Raw genomic sequence first — 20854 nt, forward strand, 5'->3', positions numbered from 1 at the left:
GATTAAATGTAATTGGACTTTACTGTGGACAGTGTTTGCGTCGCTGACATGGACGTTTATTTGTATTTGGATAAACCCGTGCATTTGAATAATCCGTATTTTCTTCCTCAATCATTACTTCGGTCATCGCTGAGCGTTTGTGGATTTAGAGAGGCTCAACTTTACATTGAGAGCTGGTCATGTGGCGAGTGCAGCACCAGTGTTATTAGTAGTGAACATCCTCTGAGACTTCATTTCCGTTCAGAGGAACTGAGAGCTCTCTGGAAAATGTTCAAAAATGTGCTCTCTCTCTCCCTGACCCTTTCTCTCTCTCTCTCTCTCTCTCTCTCTCTCTCTCTCTCTCTCTCTCTCTCTATCTCTTGCACACACACATATGTAGACACTTATCTCTTATATCATGTTCTGCGTTACTCTTTTACTAAAATTCAAACACTTTAACAGCATATTTCTTTTTTTTTCCCATCAGTCTCGTGTTTTTTTCACCCTGGCTTTATTTATTTATTTATTTATATATATAGTATATATATATATATATATATATATATATATATATATATATATATATATATATATATATAGCGCCAATCTCATGTGTGCACTACAGAACACACAGATTGATGCCATCACGGTTACTGTAACAATAGCAGCATTGACATTACTCATAGAAAGTCCCCTCAGTGTTGGTGTACTCCCTTCTGCATTCATCCACTCCAGTCAAGTAAGATTGACCGAGAGGGTGTGAAACTAAACACTTTCTCTAGTTTTTAAATGCTGTTTGTTATATCAGCATGTTATTTCTCATTTCTAATGACATCTGATGCATTTCCAGCTCTACTGAACATTAGCCAAAAAACCTGAAAGGAAGAGAAGTGGGAACCTTGACTGGCTTGTACGTACAGAGTTGTGTGTCTTGGCGGTGATGGTGCGGATGGAGTCTGTGTCCCAGACGACCAGGTCAGCGTCAGAGCCCACGGCGATCCGACCCTTGCGAGGGTACAGGTTCAGGATCTTCGCTGCGTTGGTGCTGGTGACTGCCACAAACATGTTCTCGTCCATTTTACCTGTAGTCTGGGAGGGAAACAAACACACACAGGGAATAGTAAGCATTTGAACAAAGATTTAGCCTCCAGATCCAGATGGATTAGCTATATGGCTGCATGTAGCTGGATCACATTTATATCCCATTGATAAAATGGTCAACTAATGACTGGACATCAGATGCTATGAGCAAAATATTAAAGGGAATAATTTATCTTTGGATTGTTGCAGAGAGTTAGATGAGAAGATACATCGTGTCCGTGTGTTATGTATGGAGCTGTTGTATGGGGGCGATTATCTTAGTGTAGCATGATGGTTAAAGGGCAAAATAGCAACTCCGGCTCTGTACAGTGACTGAAAGGCTGCATTCAGTCTAAGTTTGGTTCGAGCTTGGACTTTCAGTTACTGCCCTGAGGAAAAAGATTCAGTGTAACGCTTTAAAAGCCCATCATCTGTTTTACAGGCAGCACAGCACTGCACAGCTGTCTGAAGCTGCATGCTGTGTCTGTTACAACAGTAAAAAGAACAGATAAAAGGAAGGAGACAGAAAACAAGAGGCTTAAAGTCTGGAATAAATCTTTATGTGCGTGTCTCATTATTTGTCTGACGTTCGTCTTTCTCCTTCTTCTGAAGTTCAAAAATGGAAAAACCTAAAAAAAAAAAAAAAACAAGTTGTCCTCACCACAGCTTTATCCCAGATGACGGTCATCCTCTCCTCCACTCCGTTAACACCTTCTGGAATCTGAGTGAAGTCATCCTTGCCAATGGCCTTCTGGGCCACGCTGAAGGTACAGTGAGCGCTGCCAGTCACACTCAGGTCTCCACTGCGGCACAAACAAACACGGAAATACACAATTAAGATGGAATTATCCCAACACGGCACAATGTGTGTACACAAGTTATATTCTGCAATCACAAGGAAAGATGTTTATTTACTGAACTTATTTATTCAAATATTCCTCTTGCCAAAGTTTGATCTTTGAACACAAACTCTTACCAATGTTTTCTGTTTCCATGTGATGCTCTAACTCAAAATCAGTCACGCTTTCTTTGTGGTTAAACCACTGTGAACGGTAACCATGGACCTAATTAGCAATCTATATAATTGAATGTTTAAATGTAGTTCACGACGAAGCATGTGTGAGATTTCGATAGGAATGTATGAGACAAGTGGCTACACCCGTTAAATGCACTGTGTCCTGTTTTGTTATCTATGCACACTATAGTGATATCAGGTGAAGTACTTAATACAAACAACCCGACCAGAGGGAGGTGCTGTGCTGCAGTACGTACCTGGACAGCAGTGTGTTCAGGTAGTCTGGAGTGGTGGGATCAGGGCTAAGAGGAGGTGATGTTACGAAAGAAGCCGCCTTGGCCCAATTCTTGCTCCAGTAATGTGTCCCATCAGTCCCCAGGCTGGCTGTGATTGGCTCCCCAAACACAACATTTCCTGGTAAAGAAATGACAGATGATTGTTTGCAGTTTCAAAATGATGAGTTGCATCAATGTAGCCTGTATCAGCAGTTTAATCTCACTATAGGTGTCGGTAATTCAGTGTGTGCAGCAACATCATCCCTCAATGTACACATTTCACTTTGGCTCAAGTAGTTCTGGTTGTTCTCTTCCATGAGTGAGCGTGGGTTTGATTCCTGCCGCTTTGTCTGTGTTTGTGTTTCTTCACGGTCCTCTGCTCTCACACCTCACTAATGTCCTTCCTGGTTTCTAAGTGGAAGGAAACCTGCTTGGGAATAGTTCCAAACAAAAAAGGTGTCAAGGCCATAAAAGCTCCTAAAGGGTGTACATGTCATAAGTGCAAGTCGTTCTGAGGTCAGCCTGTTAAAACCTCATGTGGCCTTTCGCCAAAGACATCCAAACAACAACATTCTTCTTCTCTGCCCTCCCCAGGTTTCCTGTTTCATTCTCAAAAATTGTATATTTCGCAAATACATCACAGCGAAGCAGGCCCTTGGTTGACCTCTGCTCTTTCCTGGGACTGTGAGGAATGGTCTGTGTGACAGCTGAACCACAGAAAAGAGTCGAATGACAAATCTGAAAATTCCTCTAAGAATAGCTTCTTTTCTTTTTTTTTTCATCATGTCAAGCAGAGGTAGACTCTGTGTACATCAGCAGCTTCAGGACAGACCGTGAAATCATCTTATAAGGGCATAGGTGCAGTGATGCTGCTATGTGCATTCCAAAAGTCTCAGAAATCGGACGGAAAGATGGCAACCAATGAGCAGAGGTGAAATGATAAAAAAAAAAAGTAAAAAGCAACAAAAATCAAGCTGTAAATGTGGTGAACAATTGGATGGATGGTGTTGTGTGTATGTTGTGTGTTGAAGACTATTTGGAGGTGGTGCAAAGATGACCTCTGCTCTACTCAAATACACAAAGTAATGTTTCAAAGAGATGAAACATCAAGCAATAAGAGTTCCTGTCACACGTGCTCCTTTAAATCCAATTTATAATTCTTATTGTAGAATCTGCTCTTAGTGATTCATGTAAAATAAAGTATCATTTCCACCTTTCTTTCTTTTTTTTAAATAAATGAACCTAATGCTCTTTGGATATAAACACGTACTTTAAAATGTTCTGCAGTGCGCAGGTGACGTCTAACTGCTGCTCTTTACCTTTTTTCCGGGCCTGTGAGATGATGTCAGCAGCACTCTTGCTCATGACTCGGGTCACGTAGAGAGGACAGTTGGTTTGGCTGGCGATGGTAATGGCACGAAACACCGCCTCTGCCTCCAGCTACAAAAAAAGGACAGAAAATTGTGGTTCACTCGGAAACGTTTTTTCCATTAGGATTCCCCTCAAATAAACTTCCAATATGTTAACCGCAGCAAACTATATATTTTTGGAGCCGTATTATTTGAATAATTCATTTTTATCCAACATGACAAGTGGAAGCTTATGATTTTAAGGTTAGGGATCTAGTCACTTGAGTTAAAAGTACATTTGTGAAATGAGAAAAGAAATGAGAAAGTGAACTTTGGTGAGGTCAGAGTGCTACATGTTTATTTACCTCATTGTTTTTATGAATCTATAGTGATTGTTAAATTCCTAAAATGTCCATTTCTATTTCCCTGTTGAATTGTCTCATGCACTAAACTCTTGAGCTGATTATTGTGTTCTAGTCCACAAGTTCAAGCTGGGTCCAATAACCAATTAATTACAACCAAACAGGACACCATGGACCGATAAAACTCAAACCCAAGAGGCTTTCAGTTTTTAAGACTTCACTTATTAAGTGCCTGACACCATGTGACTGGTGGGACAACTTCACCCTGCTGCACCACAGGGTGGAAAGTCCCGGTCTGTTTGAAGGCAGACGAGTTGCTGAGTGGAGAGCGTGGCTCTCGTTTCGCTGTTTGTTGAAGGAACATTAGCAGCAACAATTGGGGGAACCAGAGAATTTCCACCCAACGCCTCTAATGTGTCTGAAACCACATGTGTGAAACGAGAACAATGTGTGTGAAGACCAGTCCAAGAACGTCATTGTGGACAATGTGCGAGTGTGTGTGTGTGATCATCGGAAAAACATACAAGGCATTAGAACACAAACACCCGATATCGCAATAAAAAGTGAGGCTATGTATCGAAACAAATATACACGGCTATTTCAGTCTTCAAAATGCTCAGGATTATAAAATCCTGTAATTAGTGTGTAGTTGTATGTAGGGCGTGTGTGTGTCGTACCTCTTCTGGCCTGCTCAGCACGTGTCCCTCTGGTCCAGTGATACCCATCTGCAGCATGCGGGCCTGCTCCTGTTGAACCAACAACAAGCAGGCTTCTCAGCTCAAAGATACATGTGGGAATATGTTTTATTGTTCAGTGGGTCGAGTGCTCGAGCTGATGTAAGGTGTTGGTCACACTCCAAAATGATATTCTGTTTCTGCTTCTCCTTGCCTGTGTGAAGGATGTGAGCAACATGTTTATCATCACGGTCGGGCCACACACAGAGGGGTGTGGGAATCGGACTGTTAAGGGGCCATTGTACGCATGGAGACCTACCTCCCTAAACTCTTGCTGCTCTTTTAGTGAATGACTTCTGCACAGAGACATGTTGTCTGTCAAGTCACCATGGATGCTTTATAATGACAGGCTTTCCATAAAAAGGAATTACGGCATTTTTTAACCTGGGTTTGACCATTTTCACATTGCGTCGTGCTAACTACTGCTGTTGTAGATATACAGGAAAAGTCCAAACAGACAACTTGTAACTGAAGACACTGGAGCTGCTCCTGCGGCCACTGCTGCTCAGACAGGACGGCCAGCTGTCCATATCGTATGCAACAGCAATTGTAACCCTTACACAGCATGTAAGGGTCCTTTAGGGACATGTTTGTATATACGCATTATCAGATAGAGACAAATGTGTTTAGCCACTGTTAGCTAGCTAAAAAAAAAGAATCTCCGAAGCTTGTGGTGAGGAAATGTGAGCCTGAATACATCAAATTTGGATTCATAACGGCACATGTTGAATGTGGGGAAATCCAGAAAAGCACTCTTACTCTCAACACTATTTATTTTGGCCATTACACCTGACAACGTTTTCCTCATTTCTATGGAGAGCTAGCATGAAAAGTTAGCATGAGCAATTGTAAGAATCACCACAATTATAGAAATAAGTGCCAGGTTGAAAAATATTGGAATTTCCCTTTAATATATTTTTATATAATATAACACAAATTCACCCACTAAACGTAAACTTTGGAAAATGTGTGTGTGTGTGTATATATATATATATATATATATATATATATATATATATATATATATATATATATATATATATATAATATATTTTTAATTTGTATTACTGGAGGGAAATGGAAACTAAAGTCAGAGTTTTCCTAGAGTGAGCATCTAGTGGTCATAAGAGGAATTGTAATCTTACACACAGTTTGTCAATGTTTTCAGCATGTATCCATGGCGATTGTCCCCTGTACCAGCACTAACACTATTTATCATACACAGGTCTAAACAAGGCCTCTCTGTCTCAGGAGCTCTAAAGTCAAATCCGGGCATGACATAATCTGGGTATTCTTACATTTTTGGTCTTAAAGCTGATGGAAATCAGACTCCCTACAAAATCCTAGTTTAAGACTGGATAGGGGATCTGGGATTTGCGGTGAATCAGACCCAACACACACACACACACACACACCCACACACACACAGTGACAGAATCCAGGCATGGTCTTGAGCTCTGACTTATAACCAACCCTCTCAATCCACCGACTAATACGGCTCATTCACTTACATTTGTCCGCAGCGCTTTGTAAACTACACCCACACATTACTGTCCTACAGGAAACACAGCCCCCTCTCATCAGTGGCAGTGTGTTTAGTCTGCGTAGTGGAGATGCACTGAGATAAGGCTCGATAAGAAAGGTGAACTGATGTGAACTAAACTGCCATAAATCCCACTAAACCTAAACAGATTACTCAGTTGGACACTAGACAAGAAATTAAAGAGAGGCTAGTAAATAATTTGAGGCGGGGGAGAAAGGGGAAGAGGAGCTGTATCTGTCAAGTTTATTTATCTTTTAACTTTACCTCAGCAATGATCTCGCCATTTTCAGCGTGGACCTCAGCGATGCCTCCCCTCTCCGCCAAGAAGGAAAAGATTTCATAAAGCTGGAGGAGAAAAGACACAGAAACAGTGAAAAGATTACAGTGGCACAGTTTTTACATTTCAAATCCTGCCTGGCTGTTTACACAAGAATCAGACACTCCTCTTTATCCAGGGGGTCAGCCTCCATCGACAATTTAAAAGAAGCCCGCAATTTACATGATGCGTACCACGACACACTGCAATTATTGTGTGTGGTCTCCAGAAATGGGTAAACTCATGTGGCATGAGCTGCAGTTGCTGTTATGTTGATGCACCACAGTTCCTTAGTGAGCTGCATGACATCAGTTTATCAAGCTGGACTATTTCAGTTGCCTCATGCGCTCCTCTGAGTGACCGAATTAGCTATGGCTGCATGAGAAACACGAAGAGTCTTGCCTCACACCGTCTGGGACTTTGTTTTTTATACATTTGCCAGCTAAACTCACAGTATGAACTCACAGTATGAACTTACAGTATGAACACACAGTATGAACTCACAGTATGAACTCACAGTATGAACTCACAGTATGAACTCAACAGTATGAACTTACAGTATGAACTCACAGTATGACTCACAGTATGAACTCACAGTATGAACTCACAGTATGAACTTACAGTATGAACTCACAGTATGAACTCACAGCATGAACTCACATACAGTATGAACTCACAGTATGAACTCACATACAGTATGAACTCACAGTATGAACTCACAGTATGAACACACAGTATGAACACACAGTATGAACTCACAGTAGAACACACAGTATGAACTCACAGTATGAACTCACAGCATGAACTTACAGTATGAACTTACAGTATGAACTTACAGTATGAACTTACAGTATGAACTCACAGTATGAACTTACAGTATGAACACACAGTATGAACTCACAGTATGAACTCACAGTATGAACACACAGTATGAACTCACAGTATGAACTCACAGCAATGAACTTACAGTATGAACTTACAGTATGAACTTACAGTATGAACTTACCAGTATGAACTACAGTATGAACTCACAGTATGAACTCACAGTATGAACTCACAGTATGAACTCACAGTATGAACTCACAGTATGAACTCACAGTATGAACTCACAGTATGAACTCACAGTATGAACTTACAGTATGAACTCACAGTATGAACACACAGTATGAACTTACAGTATGAACTTACAGTATGAACTCACAGTATGAACTTACAGTATGAACTCACAGTATGAACTCACAGTATGAACTTACAGTATGAACTTACAGTATGAACTCACAGTATGAACTCACAGTATGAACTTACAGTATGAACTCACAGTATGAACTTACAGTATGAACTTACAGTATGAACTCACAGTATGAACTTACAGTATGAACTCACAGTATGACACTACAGTATGAACACACAGTATGAACTTACAGTATGAACTCACAGTATGAACTACACAGTATGAACTCACAGTATGAACACACAGTATGAACTCACAGTATGAACTCACAGTATGAACTCACAGTATGAACTCACAGTATGAACTCACAGTATGAACCTCACAGTATGAACTCTACAGTATGAACTCACAGTATGAAACTCACAGTATGAACTCACAGTATGACACTACAGTATGAACTCACAGTATGAACTCACAGTATGAACTTCCAGTATGAACTCACAGTATGAACTTACAGTATGAACTCACAGTATGAACTCACAGTATGAACTTACAGTATGAACTCACAGTATGAACTCACAGTATGAACTTACAGTATGAACTTACAGTATGAACTTACAGTAATGAACTCACAGTATGAACTCACAGTATGAACTTACAGTATGAACTCTACAGTATGAACTCACAGTATGAACTCACAGTATGAACTTACAGTATGAACTTACAGTATGAACTACAGTATGAACTCACAGTATGAACTACAGTATGAACTTACAGTATGAACTCACAGTATGAACTTACAGTATGAACTTACAGTATGAACTTACAGTATGAACTCACAGTATGAACTCACAGTATGAACTTACGTATGAACTCACAGTATGAACTTACAGTATGAACTTACAGTATGAACTCACAGTATGAACTCACAGTATGAACTCACAGTATGAACTTACAGTATGAACTTACAGTATGAACTCACAGTATGAACTCACAGTATGAACTTACAGTATGAACTCACAGTATGAACTCACAGTATGAACTCACAGTATGAACTTACAGTATGAACTCACAGTATGAACTCACAGTATGAACTTACAGTATGAACTCACAGTATGAACTTGTCAGTGGAAATGTTAAAGGATAGGTTCTGAAAGGTCTGTCTTAAAAATATATATTTAAAGAGTTTTTGATCGCTGTAATAATTCCTCCTGTTCATACTGGCCATGAGATCCCTTCCAAACACAATTCCAATTTCAGGAATGAGGGGGAAAATACCAAAGTCTTACGTAAAGATAATATTCAGATTCTAGTCACATTAGATTGTGCTTGTATTCACAAAAGGGAGAACTGTTGATTTTGCTGCCAGTATAAAGAGAACATTAAAATACATACTTTAAAGTGTACACTAAGTTCAAGTTATTCTACCTCGCTGTTGCTCATCTGGTAGTAGTCCTTGTAAGCCATGTAAACCTGGAAGGAGTTCACACCTGTACCAAAGACATACAATGATAAAAGGAGAAAACATGAGAACACTTCTACTTTCTACCCTTCTAAGGTCTCAGGTGGATGTAAAAATGGTACGATGTTACATTACGCCATCCCAGCCTACCTTTCTCCTTGATAAGGTTGTCCACCTCCTGCTTCACGCTGTCGTTCCAGTGGGTGATGTCCACGTGGAGGGAGTAGTCGCAGCAGGTCGTACCATCGGCCCACTGCCTCCACAGGTCGTAGGCCGCCATCAGGCTGCAGCCGGGATCTGGGATCACGTGGTCCACTGGAGGAGGGGGGGGGGGGGGGGGGTGAAGGGATGAGGGAAGGAGAGGAGAGGTTTGAAGGGAGGAAAGGGTGTTAGGAGAGGATGAAGATGATGGATGCAGAGAGGAGAGGAGCAGGTGGAATTATATGAATAGACAGACAAAGTGACAGAGTGGCACATAGAGTCACATAGACAGGGTGGTGTCAGGATGTGTCTGCTGGCGTTTCTACTTTCTCCCTGAATTGTTTATCTTGCATAATCAGCTGTGTCTGAGTTCCTGCAGTGCTCAGCCAGACGGGCCGACCTTGTCACATTTTGAACATCGTTGTCTGGGCGCGGGTGTCCTTGATACATTTGATGCCACTCCAACTGTGGATATTTTCAGACTTTTGTTCTTGTTATGTAACTATGATTCTTTTTTATTAGATTAGAGATTGGCCCACAAGGCCAGTGGATTTATCTTGATGGGACCACCCACTCTTTTGGTGGCTGAAACACAAGGGAGTTCTTGTGTTACTGCATTTGGTGTGTTGCCCGTAAGATTAATTGGAAACTTAAGTTAGAATAGTCCCACAAAAGCAAACCACCCTGCTGAAACTTTCATTTTAATATATATCTTATAGATATAGAACGGAAATAAACTTTAAAAGCAATTCTTCACGTGAAATCACAATAATCGATAAGCAAATAAGGATGATGCTCAAGCACATACAATGACATAGACAACATACATAGACACAGTTTATAATATGTGAACATTTGCATTTTAAAAAGAGTAAAGAGTTATAAGGTACACGCTTGCCTTTGTGGCTGTTGGGGGATTATTCACTTTGTGAACATCTTTTGTCTGTTTTCACTGAACGTATTCATGGCTAGTTAATCCTCATCGTGCACAAAATATCCTGCTTCATCTTACTCAGCTGTAATACATTAAGACCGCCTGCTGGCTCACCAGCTGACTGCCGTCTTTATCTCATTAAAGTTGAGCCAATCTGCTTATCTGGGTTTGCATGTTAATAGGGCAGAGCAGGAAACGGCAGAAACAAAATGTTTACTATGCGAGCCATCTGAACTACTCTCTTGTTCACCGTCGCACAAACACAACATCGTTTGATAGTGGCGACAGACGTATACAGTATGCAATACACACACACACACACAGTTTTAGTTTTCTCTCTCACTCATCACCCACTGGAATATAATCCCTGTATGAATGGAGCCCATGAATAGAGCTTACTACAGTAGCACGTCTGTTAGTTAGTGAATGTGTCCGTTCAAACACAGCAGCAGCAGCAGAGTAACAGCAAGCTCAAAATAAGTTAAGGGTGTGAATGAGACTTTGGTGCCTACCAGCTGTTGGCTGTGATAGCGTCTGTCAGCTACATGAAACACACACACACACACACACCCCCATGTTGTACATAGGCAGTGAGCATGCAGACACCGGGGCTGTATTTCCCTGGGAGCAGTGTTTCACTCTATGCCCTCCCTCCCTCCTTCCCGATCCTCCCCCCTTACACTCAGTCTTTTGTATGGTCCTCTTTTGGAGAGCGGCCCAAAAACAGACCAAAACCGTTTCTCATCTCTTCTCCTTTGTTCAGGTCTCGGCCCTCCTTCCGCTCATTTTGTCCCCTCTCTTTTAGCCTCAGTCTCCATCTGAAACTCAACTTTACCGTGTGGAGGAACTTCCCTACAGCCCTTACCGATCATGGTCGTGCCGCCGGCAAGAGCAGCCTTTGATCCCTGAGCGAAGTCGTCCACGGTCGTGGTTCCACGGTATGGCATCTGGAAGTGGGTGTGGATGTCGATGCCACCGGGGATCACCATCTTCCCGCCCGTCTCGATGGTCTTCACCCCACCGGGCACGATCAGGTTGTCGCCGATCTGCCTGTGGAGCGAAGAGGATGTTGTCAAATCAGATTTATTTTTCTGACCCTATTATGAATTAAATCTGAATGTCGGATTACGCTAAGATCCTTTCAAGTCAATTAAAATAATAACAAACAATTTCTAAATAGGTCTTAAATCTTTCTAATACATTTAAATCATAAGCAAACATTTGTTTTTACTTTAGAACAGAGCCCAACACGTGAGCCATGCTTAACACAGCGCATTGTCACCATGCCAACACATCAACATTTCAATCCAGCTAAACAAAATCCTGTTGTTCAGACTTTATAGCGGGGACAAGCCAGACAGACAGAGAGGCGGGCAGAAGCCAGTGTCTCTGTGAGTTTGCCAGCAGCCCAATGGTCCAGCAGGCATCTGGGTGTTTATTATGCACCACCAGGCTTTCCATGGGTGCCTCTCTCTGAGCCGCCTCACTAAGGGGCAGCGGGGGGACAAAAGGCCTATAACTGGAAAATCAAGTGAGAAAAGGACAGGAGGGGGGGGGGGGGGAGAGGGCGGGCCGAGAGGACAGGGAGACACAGAGAGAGGAAATCGGCCAAACTCCCTTCGGCTTGTCCGGTGGGATAGAGGAACGCTCATACGAGAACATCAAATTGTGGACTAGACTGGCTGGTGTCACCATACCTCGTCTTTGACCCAATGGAACAATGACTCTGCAGCTTGGCCAGCAGGACACAGTGTGCATGATCGAGCAGCTTGTGCTCATGCATTTATTTATTGAAGTTTCCATGCGAGTCATTCTGGAGTGAGAGCTAATTAGACTGCTATATTTAGTTTGGGGGTAATTTAGACTGCAATATGTGCACAGACTTAAAGTGTCCCTGTATCACATCGTTTGAGAGCATTAGGATTTGTGAAGTATTGTTCGCACACGTTTGTCTGTTGCAACTCCTGGTCAAGATACAAACACATTCTGTGACAGATATTTGAGAAACATGGGGATTCCCAGGAGACTACTTTCTGCGTCTACTTTACTTTCAGTCAGACGGATTAACATTATCTCTGCGACACTAGAGATTTGGGAAAGCCGTAAGGCTCGTGCACCTTGCCCTGCAGATATCTCTACAACAACGATTGGGACAAAAGTATACAAATAAAAATGGACAAAAACATGACCATAAGGAACCAGAATTCCCCTTTAACATTTACACACATTTGTCTGACCAACCCATGTGATGGAATGATCAAGATGTCTTCACATAAGAAAGATGCAACTAAAGGAGGGAAGGAACAATTGAGATACAAATAACTTGAGTGAAAGACAGCCAATGGATGATGAGCCTGAGAGCAGGGTGGGAATGACAGCGGAGGACTTACTTAATGATGCCATCCTCCATGTAGATATCGGCATTGAAGGACTGGTCATCATTCACGATTCTCCCGCCTTTAATCAGAAGCCTGTCGCTCTGTAGAGGAAGGGATGGGAAGAAGGGAAGGACAAGAAGAAGTACAAATGTTATGATTCAATGAAATAGACCCAGTTTGTCAAGTAAGCCATCTTATTTAGAGGATGATCTACTAAGCCAGAACATTTCTGTTGTATATCAACAGCTGCACAATTATTTCCTATGTTTTCCACCCAGAGGAGATGAACAATGTCTCATTGATTAATTTTGTAATAGATAGGAAGAGGCCTGTCCCAGCTAAACACACCACATACAGTTCAGCTATGGACCACCCTGAGGGTCTGCCGGTCCAGCGCTCACTGGGGTCTCACGCAGAAACGTGGTTTGATAACCGCTCCAAGCGACATGTATTTGCGTCGACATTTTGTTGCCATCGTTGTTAAATGAGTCCATCAAATCAAAGCGAGTAACGTGAAACGTGCACTCATTTTATAACCAATGCAGTGACTTCTAGTAGTTTCTTAAACATATGCAATCTTGAATAAACATCTTGCTGTTAACTCCAATCGTTTGTTAAATGGCATTTAAATCTGTCCACATACAGTCAAATCTTAATATAACCTGGTGCACAAGAAGATGCTATCTAATTGTGATTATTTTTGACTGATTTTGCAATTGCGATATGATTCACGATCATTGTTGCATCATTATTCTCATTGAAAAATATATTTAAATGATCCTGTTGTGACTTTTTAAGAGGATCTGTAACAAACGAAGATTAAGTCTGCAGAGATTAATCTCTTCAGCACCATATTAAAATTCAGAATGGTATTTTCACTCATATTTTGCCTTTAACAAATACCGCATCTTGTGCGATTTGGATGTTGCACAAGTCCATATTGTGATTTCGAAAAAGAAATCAAAATAATTGTTCAGCTTCATCATCTTCACGGTATCTGGTATCTGCAAAGCCCATAATACTGAGAGGGTCAATCTGGGCGTGTCAATTTGCTTCACGAAATCAGCAACCACTGTACATCTAAAGTGCACATTTCCCAAGTGATGATCAGATTATGAAGAGAAATCTGATTTCAGGAGAAGGTATTCACAAAGAGATAGACAGGGCAGCGTTCACTGTAACCGCTCGTGGTGCTAACGTTTGGCAGGATGACATTTTGCTGAAGTGAAGCTGCTTTTAAGGACTGATCATGGATTAACATCTTAACCGCGTTTATCCAGATGTTGTTATGCAGCGACAGTGGATGTTATTTTCTCAGCACAATCCATTTATCCAACAGACCGCGTGCCCTTTGCCAACAGTATTGATCCTTTCATAAAGCAGGATATTGTATACCCTGCATTAGAAAAGAGCGATCCCTAACACTGAATGTGACAGGTGCTCTAGATTAAAACCGTAAAGCGTCGTCACATCCGAGGAACCGTTCAGCCAAACATCTCGTAATGTGGTCTGATCGGGGCGTTGCCATGACGCCACACAGTCAGACATCAACTCTGCTGCTGCTGCACCAAGGACTGACTCTAGCAGGGCGTTGTTATGGCGACGGGTTGACTGCAGGGAGACTAGAGAGGAGGGGAGGCTGGGCGCGGACTTGTTGGATAGCTGAACAACTGGCTGTCGATAAGGGTGGAGGGATACGTGGGTTAGAGGAGCTGTTGGTTGGTAGTTGGGGAAACTGTTTGTTTAAAATGGTGGTAAATCCACAAAATATTAAATCGATAAAATAAGATTTGCAGTAATTCTCGGTCAGCATTTTAAGAAGAATGTTTTTGGGTTTGGGATTATTTGGGCGACAAAACAAGCAATATATTATTTATTAAATATATTAAATGAGGGTTAAACTAACCGATGATGAAAATAACGAGTATTTATATTCTGTGTGGGTAAAGAATAATAATAAAAAGGGTAATAAGTAATACTATAAGGCTGCTAAGAGGGACAAACTTCCATATTTCCCCAACAGCACATGTGTGCAGTGATTTACAGCCTGGCTGTGGACCGAGTGTTTCATCACTATAATGAACCGCAGCCACTCCCTCGCACAACAGGGGGAAAAAAAGCACAATACGCTTTATATGTACCGTAGCTCGAATGATACCAGCTCAATATCTGCTGAGCTCATCATCACACACCATGTGTGTGTGTATTCTTGTGTCTCAGTGTGTGTGTGTGTGTGTGTGTGTGTGTGTGTGTGTGTGTGTGTGTGTGTGTGTGTGTGTGTGTGTGTATATGATGTAGATGGTGATGGAGTAGTGTGAAACAGAGCCCAGAGCTTTCCCTGGAAACCACACCCTGAAGCAACACATTACAACACACAGTCATCAGCGACATAGAGCAAACTGTAGAGCCCTAAAACGGTCGCTCTTCAGCTCCTTCGTAATCTAGTTTAGAGCTTGAATACGGAGAGCATACTCCCGACTTCATTTCACCTCTTTTATATAACACTGTGATATGATCGTGGATACGATAGATGCTTTAGATACAATCAAAGTCAGTACTTTAACATGTTTAAATTGCAATCATCCCCAGTACTTAGAAATAGACAATTTAAAGAGTATAGAGGTGAAGTCATTTGACAGGTGGAAATGCCCAACGTTCACGGTTCCCAGTTTCTCAGGTTTGAGGAAGTGTCTCACTTTTTGTTGATAAAATGTAAGTTGAATATTTATGCAAAAAAAACAATCAAGGGTAAAGATTATATATCTGATTTATAATAATGCAGCAAGGGGGTGTTCCCTCGTGCATGACTGCCTTACTCAAGTGCTTCAGCCGTCTCTCTACCTCTCTACCTCTCACACACACACACACACACACACACACATATATATCCCCCTTTGTCAGTTTCCGCCCACTCTCCCCATCGTCCTATGACAGCATGCAAGAGGCCACACAATCCTTTGACAATCAATAGCTTTCCGCTTCCATTACAACCCAGCAACTGTCCGTCTGCTGATCTCGGTCTTCCTCAGTTAGTGCATCTGCTGGTGACAAACATAAAGCGATACTCGGACTATGAGACTAGACTTGAGTTCTTTCCAAACAGTGGAACACTAGATGTTAAACTGTCGAAGAATTTCAAGAACACATAAGTCAAATGTGTAGCGGCAGTACCGTTTGGCAGCACGGTGACCGCACTGTCACTAAGGAGGGGGTTTTTGTATTAACACTACTTCATCTCACGTCATTAATCTAAATGCAGACTGAGCATTTATTGTGGCTTTTTTCCCATGAATCTATGAGAAACAGACCGCCACATTTCCCAGTGTTCATGTCATTTGACCACAAACAGTGACATGTTACACTTCCAGCATCTAATAGAAAACATAACAAGTGACAGCATGTTGTTTCCTAACGGGTATGTAGTCAGTGTGTGCCAAAAAGACAGTTTATTGTTTCAGAATTTATCCAGGATTCTGGCATTTTCCCCCCCAAAAAAAATAATTCAACATTTCTGCATTATGTCGACTGTTAATAAAAGAAAAAGAGGGATGTGACACGTGGCAAAATGGGTTTTTCCTGCGAGTGTGTGGTTCTCTTATCAACCTTTTTACGATTTCACATTATAACAAATGTACAAATGTAACGCAACTCATAATAATAAGGCTCGAGTTAAAGATAACGTTGCTCTGGGACTAACCCTAACTCTTTGTTCCAACATTAACGAGAGAGAACCATCCACATAATACACACATTCTGCAGTCAGTATTTTGGTCGCAGCCCTGACTTTGTTCAGTAATGGTTCCTGCTTTCGCACACGCGTGATGTTGCAAATGTACGACATGACTATGACTGCTACTGCTTTCTCTCTCGCCGTTTCAACATAATGGGTATTGATTTCAGTTGAGTGTTGCCCACCCTCAGTCCTTCGTTGGACATTGATTTCAACCGGTTCCTTTTCCCTACCTTGTTTTAACACAATAAGACCAGTGACAGGGACACACATTGGTTCTTGTCTGTTCACTATTTCAGATGCTACTGATCAGAATTTACCAAAAAGGGTCCAGTTCAGTTGGATTTTCATGGCACAATAGAAAACAATGCAAAGTATTCTTTGATCCCAACCCTATAATAACTGGCTTTACACACTTCTGCCCTAAATACCTTCATCAATCCAGATATTCAATCACTCTCAAACTGGGACAAACCCGTTGACATTGACCAGAACAAGCAGCTTGAGCAGCCGCAGAGCAAGTCGAGTTTGTACGCTGTGTGACATCCAATATCCATCCCGCCATCATGTATGAGACAATCCAACGAAAGAAACACTTTGTTCTGTAGGATTTAAGTCACACCATGCTTGAATCATCTCATCTCATACCCAACTGGGTTTGATCTACACGTCTTAACTTTAAATCAAGTGACACAATTATATTAGAGCATAAAGCTTCATATTATCTTTAAAAAAAGAAAAAAGAGTCAGAATATTCACACAGGATGTTGATGCTGATTTGCTCTGACCTTCCAGGGTCACTGACAATGTCCTCGTTTGTCAATCATGTCACTGTTACAGCGCTCCGTTCTTTGAAGGGAACAAACAATGTGACTGGATGAGCTGCACACTGTAGTCCGTCTGAACAGCCAATATATACATCAGCTGTAGGCAAGGAGCTAGGTGGCTAACCAGCAACGTACGTCTCTCTTATTTATTTAATGTCTGTATGCTTATGAAGCAGATTCATACAGCGCAAAATGTTGTGAGCATCTTTCAGTTGATTTGGATTTCAGTCTCGCCTCGTGTTCAATCCGAACACACTCTCACAGAATGTTATCGGAGCATGTTACTTACTACCCTGTTTGAATGCCACACAGCAAGGATGAAATCACTAAGATTAGTGTGCGGAGCTTAACGGTTACTGGCCTGTAAAAAATAAAAAAAAATTGCAAATTGAGGCGACAAAACAAGACAATTAATAAAATATCTAATTTTAAAAAGATATAATGATGTTTCACCAAAGAAGACTAAACCCTGAATGGTGGAAACATGGCAAAGAAATACATCACTGACACAGCTTGAAGGTCAGAGACGTGTTTTTTCTATTGCTTTATGGATAATAAATACTAATCTGTATAAAATACTTTTAGCAGACACTATTCCAGCTTTAACCAATGTTTTTTTAACTTATCTTCACTTCCATAAGTGTGCTTGTTTATGTGCGTGGGTGACTGACCTACTCTTGGCGCTGCGTAAACAGGAGAGGATTTGGTGTTTCGTCAAATTCGGACAGTTGGAGGAGGATTAGCTTTAACCCCCACATCACGCAATCATCACATCTGAGGTCAACCAAAAATGCTTATAAAAGCAAATGTCATTCATCTTAGCTGATACTAGAAATCTGCACGCTTTAGGAAAGTGTTTGCTTCCAGCTGCTTTACTCGTCTGATGTTGAAGTTATTGGAAAGAAATGGTAATTAAGCTATTTTTACCTTCTGCAACTGCATCGTTGCTCCAGTGCTGACAAGCTCATCTAATACATGTCTGGCACCAAAGTGCAGTGAGGTTGAGGTGGAAAAAAAAGATCTTGTCATTCGACTCTTAAGAAAAACAAAGCACTAAAAATAAAGCACAGGAAACTGTCATTTTCTGTTACACAAAGCTGTAATCAAAAATAGACGACAGGATGTTATTCTTGTACTACTACTGTACGCTCATATGCACTGACTACTTTTTTCCACTTCCACCAGACTGGAGGGAGAAGCTCATAAACTGGGATGCAAGATACAAGTAGCCACTGAATACGTGGGGATGGTCCTGGAAAACTGCAGGTCTATGAAAAATAAAAAGGCCAAAAGGGCTGAGAGGGGAATTAGAGGAGACCTCCATTAGCTCTGACTGAGACCCTTGTGTGGGTGGAGGGAAGTAGGCGGGGAGGCAGGCGGGGACCAGGGGAAGAGGGAATTCATCCTGCGTGTGCACCAGTTGCTCTGCTTCAGCCCCTGTTGCCTAGCGAGGAAAAAAATATTTACTCTTTACGTAAAACTGCACAGGATTTTTTTTTCCTCACATTCTGGAAAAGTGAGACTTATCAATCTAAATTAATTGCGGAGGCTCCTGCCAGCCACGCTCGCAGAAATATCCCGCCTGTCTGGAATGTTGATCTTGTGATAGGCTGGAGTAGAGCCAGACAGGTTGAATTATAAACTCTCTCCGAGAAGTGCTCGTGTGTGTGACTGAAGTGTGTGTCAGATCACATCCCCACACGACCAAACAAACAGAGGTTGTGTTTTCCTGCCATCACCACTGTATGTTGGTCGCCATGGTGAGTCGTATTTTGTTTGCACTCGAGCACACTTTGCTGCAGCCTGCGTCGTGGTGATGGCACACTCTGGTGTGGCAGAGCCCCGTTTTGTGGCGTGTCAACAGGGGGGGGGAACGGGTTTCATTTCTCAACGCGGTGCCGACGTCTTGCCGGCCCCGTTTCATGCCCACAGATGCTCATTCCAGCTGGAGGGATTACTGATGACTTGTACTAGCCTGGAACAACAGTGAAGCTGCTGTGAGTGGGTATGAGCGAAGGGAGGAACCACACCTAGAAATGTGACAGAGCCACTGGCAGAGAGCAGATGTAAGAAAACAGCTGGAACAGAATGGCCAGGCATGGAAATACAGGAGGAAAGTGTGGGAGGGGAGGAGGGTTATAAAAGATATAAGGTTATTGATGTACTCTAAATGATTTATGACATCAGCACTTACTGGGGAGTTGTTTGTCCACTCGCAGAGCTCATGACTCTGGGGTTTAAAACTGCACGTTTTACTTAAGTGAGCGTGGGTTTTTATAAATACTAGTATCGTGTTGATTTTTTACAAAGTTAAAGAAATACTGCAGCTGCCGTCCGGTGATGGAGCAAGCTGCATTCTTTGCATTCTGTTATTGTCTTTCTATATAGTCCTTTTTTTAAACTGTTACTGGCGGAGTCCGCATTCCTGTGCAGGGTTCAAATTGCATTTTGACGGGACGAGGGACTCACAGGAAAAGATTAATGCTCGTTCTAAATGCGATATAGAAGACAACGGTTGGTGCCGTTTTGTAATTTCATTGTAAATTTGGGTATTACTTATGAGAGTAATGAAATGAAATGGGTGCACTAGAAACAGATGAGCTAGTTTGCTAGAGGAGTGTTTGCTGCCCCCAGTGGTTAATACAGGTAATATTTCCAACAAGTCCTCCAAATGACATATTACAGGTCATTTAGCAGACGCTCTTATCCAGAGTGACTTACAGTGAACTAACTACAGGGACAGTCTCCCTGGAGCAACTTGGGGTTAAGTACCTTGCTCAGGGGTACGATGGTATTGAACTCACGACCTTCTGGTGTTCAGTTTGGAAGGCGTGCCACTAGGCCATCATCAACCAGCCCTCCAGAACGACACATAAAAGTGTTTTCTAATAACCACGTGGTTAAGGTTAGTGAACGATGACAGTCACGCTAAGGATTATAACTTTATCAGTTGGAGAAGACGGGACTACCGTGACACGATGAGAGCAAATAGTGATTTAAGTTATAAAGCAGTGAGTGTTTCTTCATCTCATCATGTTTGAAAGCCAATGAATTAGTCCTCTGTGAACTGAAGTGGTGAATGTGAAGACACTTTATCGCTGCTCTTGGTCAACATCAATGAGATACTTTGTACTTTAATAACCGCTGAATGTCAGAGTAGTTAACATGTTGGTTACAAATGAATGGAGTTAGTCTTACAGCATTAGTTTCCCAACTCTTTTTTATTATGTGCAATGTGCAATAAAGCGACGCAGACAGCATGCATCTCGAGGCCATGACACTGCACACTACTCACTCATACTACAAATGCTTCTCTTCTGATTTCTTTCCTCAGTATTTAACTATATATCCAACTATATGAAGAGAGAAGACAGATCTGATCTTGGTGAGCCATGTGCTCTCTGCTGCAGCATCACTTACTGATTTTGTCTGTGGATATGGGTGTTTTGACATAAATAACATGTCATTAAACACCCTAACATTCTACCATAAAAGAAA

General features: G+C 41.7%; 1 protein-coding gene across 4 annotated transcripts in view; it reads right to left on the bottom strand.

The window, feature by feature from the left end:
* dpysl3 (dihydropyrimidinase like 3) overlaps positions 1-20854 on the bottom strand; it is a 37681-nt gene that overhangs the window by 8680 nt on the left and 8147 nt on the right. For all 4 annotated transcript variants that reach the window (XM_029447819.1, XM_029447820.1, XM_029447822.1 and 1 more), the window contains exons 2-11: positions 12812-12900; positions 11287-11471; positions 9437-9601; positions 9253-9314; positions 6602-6682; positions 4738-4806; positions 3669-3789; positions 2332-2488; positions 1721-1862; positions 898-1068 (exon numbers count right to left, since the gene is read on the bottom strand). In XM_029447819.1, the coding sequence (XP_029303679.1) occupies positions 898-1068; positions 1721-1862; positions 2332-2488; positions 3669-3789; positions 4738-4806; positions 6602-6682; positions 9253-9314; positions 9437-9601; positions 11287-11471; positions 12812-12900 (1242 nt within the window). The remainder of the gene's footprint in view (positions 1-897; positions 1069-1720; positions 1863-2331; positions 2489-3668; positions 3790-4737; positions 4807-6601; positions 6683-9252; positions 9315-9436; positions 9602-11286; positions 11472-12811; positions 12901-20854) is intronic.

This window comes from Cottoperca gobio, chromosome 14 (genome assembly GCF_900634415.1).
Source record: "Cottoperca gobio chromosome 14, fCotGob3.1, whole genome shotgun sequence".
NCBI lineage: Eukaryota > Metazoa > Chordata > Actinopteri > Perciformes > Bovichtidae > Cottoperca > Cottoperca gobio.